Source organism: Magnolia sinica, chromosome 16, assembly GCF_029962835.1.
Source record: "Magnolia sinica isolate HGM2019 chromosome 16, MsV1, whole genome shotgun sequence".
In the NCBI taxonomy this organism is placed as follows: Eukaryota; Viridiplantae; Streptophyta; class Magnoliopsida; order Magnoliales; family Magnoliaceae; genus Magnolia; species Magnolia sinica.
The window spans coordinates 64,825,027-64,834,459 of NC_080588.1; the positions used below are offsets into that span (position 1 = coordinate 64,825,027).

The 9,433-nt window shown below is 44.8% G+C and overlaps 1 protein-coding gene across 1 annotated transcript; it reads right to left on the reverse strand.

Moving 5' to 3' along the window:
- Positions 1-1,807: 1,807 nt before the first annotated feature.
- On the reverse strand, positions 1,808-5,812 carry LOC131229877 (receptor-like protein kinase 7). Its single transcript, XM_058225923.1, has 2 exons — positions 3,147-5,812; positions 1,808-2,896 (listed from the first exon to the last, which is right to left on the reverse strand). The coding sequence occupies exons 1-2, from the start codon at positions 5,695-5,697 to the stop codon at positions 2,499-2,501; spliced, it is 2,949 nt and encodes a 982-aa protein (XP_058081906.1). The 5' UTR covers positions 5,698-5,812; the 3' UTR covers positions 1,808-2,498.
- Positions 5,813-9,433: the final 3,621 nt, after the last annotated feature.

The following is a 9,433-nucleotide window of genomic DNA, read 5'->3' on the forward strand; positions in this document are numbered from 1 at the left end:
GATAGGAGGCAAAAAGCTTTATCCTTATAGCCGGCCGAGACTCGTCTGTTACTTGAGTCGGTCAAGACCGAGCTGAGCGAGGAAGAGATGGTGTAAGCTTAAATACCGTTCCAAAAATCATGGGAAAGGATTCTCGATCCCGAGGATCTCGGGATCGAGAAGCGTCCGTAAGTAGATTACGGTTAAATCAAATTTCCTAGAAATCGAGGAGAGAATCCCCGTACAGCGGGATCCTCCCTCTCCTACAAATGAGAGACACTTCAAGGGTGAAAGGTACGCAAAAACTCTCTCCCAAACCCCCTCAATACTATAAGACCCAAATTCCTAGCCTGACTTTGGCATCGGAGGGTCCCCTGTTCTAGCCAAGGTCTCCTTTGTCCTCTTCTTGTGCAGGTATTCAAAGGTCTAAGGAAAGTGGACCAGATTTTTGCATCAACGTGTGTGTGTGTGTGTGTGTGTGTGTATGCGAAATTTAATTGATAGATTATAAAAATGAATTTACAACCTTTAAACAGTGATACCAAAACTAGGAAGAATTTACAACCTTTAAATAGTGATACCAAACCTAGGAATAAGTTTCATAATCAAACTCCAACTCAAACTCCTTAAGCGTGTGTTTGATTTTCTAAACCAATTGTAAATATACTGCAAATAGGAATAATGATTATTTCTTTTCGTAATTGCGGCATTGTTACCTATGTTTGATTTGGCGGTTATTTTTTGAGCTAAAAACCGAGGACACTACGAAATATATTTGGGGCCTACCTTGATGTATGTGGCCTATCCACACCGTCCATTTGTTATGCCAGCTAAATTTATGCTTGACCAAAAAAATGAGGTTGATACAAAGCTCAAGTGGACCACATCACAGGATTTAGGGAATCGAACATCTACCGTTAAAAACTTATCAGTGCCACTATTTCCTTTAGTGTGGGCCACTTGAGTGTTGGATCAGCCTCATTTTTTAGCTCATGCCTCAAAATGTTACGCTAAAATGGATGGATAGCGCAGATATATCTTATATAATAGGGTGGAGCCCAAAAATTTTAACTAATCTTTTTTATTCGGTTTTCAAAACTAAAATGTAATTGCATTTTCAAACGGGGTGGAGAAGTAAGGATTTGGAAAATCAAACAGGCCCTAAAATTTGTAACCTAATATAAATAGTAAATTTAATTATTTATAGTGTCTGTTCTATTTCGCTTAACCACGTTATTCTCCTAATTTTTCTAAGCACTTTTCATGTTGGACACAACTCCTAAAGCTCAAATGACGAAGAAATATAATCAAACTAAAACTTACCATAAATAGTAAAAACAGATGCAAAAGGATTTTTGACTATCGAAATGATGGAATCTCGCAAATTCGATGTGGGCAACCCGGCATAGCTGAGTTGGTTGGCTAAAGTAGCTTCTCCTACCCAAAATCATATATGGTACATTGAGTAACTCGTTTTGGTTTGCGAGATACGCCCATTGTAAGGTTTTGCCGGTCCGAATCACCTCCGCCTCCAATCAGACCTTCTCTCCATCCTCGACATGAAAGTGTCCACGACCCGCTCTACATCAGTCTGGCGTGGGCCTGGATTTTGAACTGGTTGGACTGTTCAAAATTCTAATTTTGCTAGGCCAGCAGGCCCATTGTCAGCCTTAGATATTTTGGTTTACTCTATAATACGTGAAGATTTTTTACTGTTTGTTGGTGGCCCACTTGCAATCTTCTAATCATAGTTTGTGCAATGTTTTATGAGAAGCAATGGATGGACTGATGGATCTCAATAGCAAAGAAGAAATATCAAAAAGGAAAATTAAACCCACGAAACATAGACCGTCTGATTTCGCTACATTGTCCATGCTACATGATACAGCTTGGAGGACGTTTTAAAACTAGAAAACTGTGTTTTATTTCCGAATCTATACTACTTTCTCACACTTGGATCTGTTGAACACATTTCAGGTCTATCCATGGCCCACTAAAGTGGCCCGGTCTGCTTCATGAACCTTGGATCTTCATCCCTACCAACATTATTCAGTATCGCCTAACTGATATATATACACGATACATGCTAAGGCTACTTGCCAGAGTAGGATTTTGAATCGAATCTTCTCTCCCCCACGTGTGAGCTACTCAGGCCGTTCTTGAGGCTGGCCCAGTGTGTATATGACTAGCCTAGAAATTAGTCTAGTCCAGTCATCAGATGGACCACTTGGGTTCAGAGAAAATGGGCAGTTAATAAGGCTCGACCACATTCATGACAGGGCCTTATTTTTGGGCCGTCGAGCATTCCTAATGGGGCCCATCAAATGAACAGCCCAGGTCGTCCTGCGTGGGATTCAAAATAAAACTCCCGCCATTAGCCTTAGCAGGCCTATGTTTACATACAAGCTACGGTTAAAGACACCAAAACCAACACATGAAAGGGGCCTATTGAGCTAATGGTACCAGCGGCCCATCGATGATCAAACGTGACATCGCCCCACCAATGAACTTTAGATTGATTAAAGGCTGGGATTGAGCTTCTCTGTTTTGAACCCATCATTCCCTCCCTTCTTCTCATCCTTAATACCAATGGCAATATACCTGCAAGGCTCTACATCCTCCAACAACTGCACCACAGTTCTCATCGTTGGCCTCAATGCCGGAAGGCGGGCAGTGCAGAGAATGGCAATCCGCAGCACCCGAATGACGTCTTCCTTCGACGCTTCCGGTATCCTCGCATCGACCAAGCCAATCACACTCTCCCTGCTCATCATCTGTGATGAAACCCAGTACACAATGTCCTTGTTGTTGCCGAATTCGGGCTCGATGGGCCGCTTTCCGGTCACTAGTTCCATTAGAACGACACCGAAGCTGTATACATCACTCTTCTCAGTCACTTTGCAAGTGTACGCGTATTCTTCAGCACAAAAAATTACAAGAAAAACATATCAGTTGATGCAGATATCATATCAATCAATCTAAAATGTTCAATTGGTGGACCATACATAGCCCAAAACTGCAAGGATTGTATTTCCAATGATAATCTGGCTTTGGGTAGTCCGCAGAAGTTATCAGGACTGTGGTTAAATGGTTATGATATAGTTTGATTGTTGCAGTTTGTGCGTTTTGGTCCATTCAAGAAGTGAAATCTGTAACTGAATTCTCACCTGGGGCAATGTATCCGTGAGTCCCGGCGATCACATGCGTCGAATCCTTGGCCCCACTCACCTGCATGATCTTTGCAAGCCCAAAATCAGCAATCCGGGGCTTGAAGAACTCATCCAAGAGAATGTTGCTCGACTTCACATCGCGGTGTATGATCGGCCGGTCGCATCCATGGTGGAGATACTCTAGCCCCTTGGCGGACCCCACCGCGATCTCGTACCGGGTCCCCCAATCAAGCTCCATCTTCTGGCATGTGTGGAGCCGGTCCCACAAGCTCCCATTAGGCAAGTACTCATACACCAAGAGGTTTGAATCCTCACTGGTGATGCTGCAATACAGCTTCACCACATTCACATGCCGGATCGAGCTCAGCGTCGCCACCTCAGCATCAAATTCTGGCGAAATTTCCAATCGTTTCATCAGCATCGCCGAGCTGCTCCTCCGGCCGCTGCTGCCGGAATCTAAATTCCATATGTGCTTCACAGCAAGCTCTTTCCCATTATCTAAAGGGACCCGATACACGTTCCCCGACCCACCCTTCCCAATCAGATTATCCTGCTTGATCGAATCCAAGATCTCTTGCTCAGTGAAGCTGACAATCCGAAACGACTTCATGTCCCACGATTCTTTGATTGGACGGTCACGATCTCTTCTCCCTTTCTTCACAAAGAGATAACAGCCCAGAGCGACAATCAGGACAGACGCTCCGGCAAGGAAGCATGAAATCAGTGTTTTGAGTTTGCTGCTCTTATCATAATCAGACGAACATCGCCGGAAATTCTGAATGTTCTGACTACACAGGCCGGGATTTCCGATGAAGCTGCTGTTATAGGCCGCGATGGAAAGAGTGTCCGGTATGCGGCCTGTTAGTCTGTTTTCTGATAGGTCTAGAAGGCTAAGCTTCAAAGACGAGAAGCTCGCCGGAATCTGACCCACAAGTCTGTTTTCTGAGAGATTCAATGAATTGAGGGATTGCATGGACCCCAAGCTCGCTGGAATCTGACCCGAGAGTGAGTTTCCGGCGAAGTTGATTACGTGGAGCGAATCACAAGAAGCTAATGAGTCCGGAATGTCCCCGGAAAATGCATTCCCCTGTAACAACAAGTTGTTTAGCTTCTTTAATTCCCCGATGCCGGACGGAATCTCGCCGGAGAATTCGTTGTAGCTAGCTTCAATTGAAACCAATGACGTGGCTTTCGAGATCTCCTGTGGCAATCCACCGGAGAATTTATTGTTCGAGATGAACAGCTGCCCGAGATTCCCAGCACTCGCGATGTCAGAGGTCACGGGGCCATCGAAGCTGTTGAATTCGAGATCGATGATCTCTGCATTCGGTAGGCCCCACAATCCAGAAGGTACTCTCCCTGAAAGCGAATTGTTGGTGACCCGGAAACGGATCATTGTCTTGCAGGCTGCATAGCTTGCCGGAATCTCGCCGGAGAGTCGGTTGTTTAAGATGAGGAGCTTCTTCATCTTGCCCTGCTTGCACATATCGGGTGGGATGGGGCCTTCCAAGATGTTATCAGTGACGTCAATGAAATTGAATTCAGCCCAGCTTCCAAGCTCCGGTGGAAGCGGCCCCGATAGCTTATTCGAATACAGAGAAAGGTTAACGAGGCGCTTGAAATTCCCAAATTCTGCTGGAATTCCACCCTCAAATCCATTATCGAAGAGTTGTAGCGAGATGAGATTCGTCAGGAACTTCAATTCTCTGAGATCACCTTCGAGTTTGTTGTCGGATACATCAAAATATTCCAATTTGGAGAGATTTCGGAACCCGTCGGGAATCTTTCCGACGAGATTATTCCTCCACAATTGCAGCTGCCAGAGGTTGTTGAGTTTCACAATCTCTGACGGGATCACGCCGGTAAGATGATTGCAAGAGAGTTCAAGGTTGATGAGGCCCGTCAGGTTGCCGATCGACCGTGGGATTTCGCCTTCGATGCTGCAATTCGACAGGTACAGCCATGAAAGCTTGCCAAGACTTAGAACTTCGGTCGGAAACGGACTGATATCGAATGTTGGATTGTCGCCGAGGAGGAGCGAGATGAGATTCGAAAGATTCCGGAGCGAATTGGACGGAAGCGGGCCGGAGAATTTGTTAGAAGAGAGATTCAAGACCTGTAATTGGATGAGATTGGAGAAATCGGGTAGCGGCCCGGAGAAGTGATTAGAGGCCAGATCCAAGTACTGTAACTTGGCGCAGTTACGGAGATCGGGTTTTATGGGACCCGATAGGGAATTCGACCCGATTGCGAGCTTTCGAAGCGATGGAAGGGTGCAGATCGAATCGAGGGGGAGCGGTCCGAAGAGATTTTGGCTGGTGAGGTCGATCTCGGCGACGGATCCGGTTGGATCGCAGGAGATGCCGGTGAAGTTGCAGAGGGGGAGGTTTGATTGCCAGGATTGGAGAGATGGAGGGTTGGAGAGCTGGGATTTGATGTTGAGGAGGATCTGGAGGTCGGTGTCGGATCGGACGGTGGAGATGGAGGCGAAGAGGAGAAGGAGATAGAGGAGGGTAGTAACGTGTCGGGGAGTATCGGGAGCCGACATTTCGAATGTGAAATGTCGGAACGGAGTCGAGCGGATTTGCTTTGGATGGGTGATATTCGAAGTATAAGAAGAAGGCTGGCGTTATAAGGCGGTTGTGGGGCCCACCGTTTTGCCTTCGTGCTGAGTGGGATTTCTGGCCCTTCGTACGCAGTGGGAGTTTCTGGCCGACTTCGTTGACTCTTTTTAAGTTTTTTTTGTTCTTTTGAAGCGACAATAACGGGCCAGATGGAGAGGACCCGGATTTTCTGCCGAAGCCCTTCGCAGGAAGCTCCTGCACAAGGATTCTGGCTGGGGCCACTGTGATGTTTGTGATAAATCCCACCCGTTCATCCGTTTTTCGAGATCATTTTAGGCCATGATACAAAAAATAATGTGGATCTAAAACTCAAATGGGCCACACGAGAGGAAACAGTTGGGATTTAGTGACCACCGTTGAAATATTTATATGGCCACAAAAGTTTTGCATCGGTCTAAGTTTCTGGGTCACTTCATCCCAGTGAAAATGACATTATAAACGGTTTGGATGGCATATAAACATCAAGGTGGAGTCTAGGAAGGTTTCAACTATAGGAATTCTTTTCCCCACTGTTTCCTCTCGTGTGGCCCATTTCATTATTGGATCCTCATTATTTTTTGTCTCATGATCTAAAATGATATCGAAAGACAGATGGACGGGTTAGATTTATCATAAACATCACGGTAGGCCCAACCAGAATCCTTACACAACCAGAGAGGCTTTGGCAGGAAATCCGACCAGATGGAGAGCTGTTAGAGATGGGAACGTGGAAACGTGTTCTTATTGGAGCCCTTCATCGGGGGAAGTCCCACCGTTGAAATGACCTTCCCAAGAATCCGGACCATTCAGGTCATGAGGTGGGCCGCACTTGAGCAAAAAGAACGGATGCGGATTGCCTGGAGACCAGATTAGCATGGATATCCCTGATGACCCGAATCTGTGGGTCCACTGTGATTTATGTGTTTTATCCAGGCTGTCCGTACACTTTTGCAAATGATTTTTGGGCATGAGCCCAGAAACGAGGCATATCCAAAGCTCAAGTGGACCATGGCACAGGAAACAGTGGGAATTGAATGGCTACCGTTGAAAACTTCCTGAGCCACATAAGTTTTGGATCAAGCTGATATTTGTGTTTTCCCTTCTTCCGGTTCAACGTGACCTTACGAACATGTTGGAACATCACTGTCTGCCCCAGCAAGATTTCAACGGACGTCATTATCCCCACTGTTTTGGTGTGGTGTGGCCCACTTGAACTTTGAATCTGTCTCATTTTTTAGATCATAGACCAAAGTGATCTCAAAAAACCGATGGATGGCATGGATAAAACACATACATTATGGTGAGCCCTACACACAATCTGCGTCCAAAAGGAACGGCTTGTTCCTGGCGATGAGAGGACGGGCTTGGCTCCTGGTAGAGGTGTACATGAGTAGACCCCTTGGCGACACCAGTTCGAACTCGGCTTGGTTCGGTCCTTAAGCCTGACTGGCCAGCTTGGCTCAGTTCGATGATGGACTGCATCTCAAGTTCTCACTATTTGTAAAACAGCAGCAAACACCTTGTTGGTAACATGAAAATCAAGAAAAAGAGGTATTTGTTTCACATACATACCTTCCTTGCCACTAGCCAACTCCTGGTTGGGTCATTTCATCACACTGTTTGTGAGCAACATCAATATCAAAGTAACTGAGTCACTAAACTGGTTCGATTCGAGCCGGGTTCAATTCGAGTCGAGTCGAGCTCGGCCAAGCTCAAACTCGGTTCAAAAAATTTTCGAGCTCAAAAAATCAGCTTGACTTGGCTTGAACTCAATTTCGAACCGAGTCGAATTTAGCTTGTTCAAGTCAAGTCAAGCGAGCTAACCGAGCTAACTCTGCTCGTGTACAGCCCTAGTCCTTGGTCGTAGGGTGAGGCCCTCCCCGGACTATGCCACTTCATATACAACACTCTGAAATGGATTGAAATCGTCTGCAACACTTGCTTCACACAGGGCGTAAAACACCTAAGATTGTGGGGCCCATCATGCAATCCACTCGGTCTATCAAGTGTTATCTTCACTTTTAGATTCAAATGCCAAAAATCAATTAGAGCAACAACTCAGATGGGCCACAATGCCAACCATAGGCTTGTGTGGTGAGGCCACCATGGTATCTTCATCAAACTATTAATTAGGTGTAAGATACTAGGGGTGCACACGGGTCGGTTCGGTCCGATTTTTGGGGTGAAATCGGAACCGAACTGTTCATAACGGTTCTAGGATTTTGGGAACCGAAACCGGACCGTTAAAACCGGTTCGGTTCCGAATCAGTTCCATGGTTCGGAGAGAGAGAGAGAGAGAGAGAGAGAGAGAGAGAGAGAGAGAGAGGACCGGCGGCGACGAGAGAGAGGAGCAGAGAGAGAGAGAGAGGACTAGCGACAGAGAGAGGGCAACCGCAACAAGGGTCAAGTCAGCGTGAACAGGGGTTAGGGACTTAGGGTTTAAGTTTTTTTTTTTTTTTTTAAATATAGGTTCAGTTTCGTAGTTCGAATCCATGGTTCGGTTCTATGGATCGATTCATGGTTCAGTTCAGTTATACATACCCCCAAACCGAGAACTGAACCAAACTAAACTGTTCTTTAACTTTTGGAACCAGAACCGAAACCAGTGCACTTTAGAACCGGACCGTTTGGTCGGTTCCGGTCCAATTCCACGATTCTACCAGTTCGATGTGCACCCTTATAAGATACCATGACGAAGATAAGATACAGAAATCAACCTAATACAAAACTCATGCGGGCCCCACGGTGTGAACTTAGCTGTTTTCATAGAAACTTTACATTATTCCCATTGGTTTAGCCCATCCGATCTTGAGTGTTTTACGCATTGCTTAGCACAACTCTGTAAACGGCTAGGTTCCCTACCAAATTGTACATGTGGCATATATCAATGTTCCATTTTTTCATAAGAGATACTTTTAAACCGACTAAATTGAATAATATATAGTTAGTAGATCGCGTCCCAAGAGTCAGATTGGTTTACCAATCCAAACATGTGATTTATAAATACTTCTTTGTGGTGTATAGAGTCACTAATGTATATTTTCTTAACCGTCCAATAAATTTCCACCAATTTAATAATTAAATTTTAATGTGCATGAATTATGTTGAATTTTTTCACTAAGCTTGTAATGTAGAACGTGTCACAGATACATTCCTAGCATGGTTAGACCAAAAGAAGGTGGACCATAAATTGAGCATAACTTTTGATCTGGGTATTATTACGGCGCACCAGACGAAGTATCATGAACCGAAGCAACACGAGAACTCGAGAATGAGTTCTTTTGAAGTAGAGGGGACTGATATAGAACGGGTCACAGACACTTTCATGTCCAAGATGGACTAGAGAAGGCCCGATCAAAGTCAAAAGTCATCAAGACCATCAGAACCTTAAAACAAACATATCTCGCAAACCGGAATGAATTACGCTGAATTTGCGGGATTCCATCCTATCGACGGCCAAATTCCATGTTTAGTTCCATTTTTACGTTAAGCCACGTGAGACACTAATTATAAAAGTAAATTTACTATTTATAGTAAGTTACAAAATTTAGAGAGTTTTAGTTATAATTTACTTCTGATTTTTATTTTCTTGGGATCAATCAATTAAATTTCGAATTTATAAGAATTTATTTCTATTTTCTTACTTTCTTTTCTCGTGGATTCGAGAAGTCTACGTGAAAA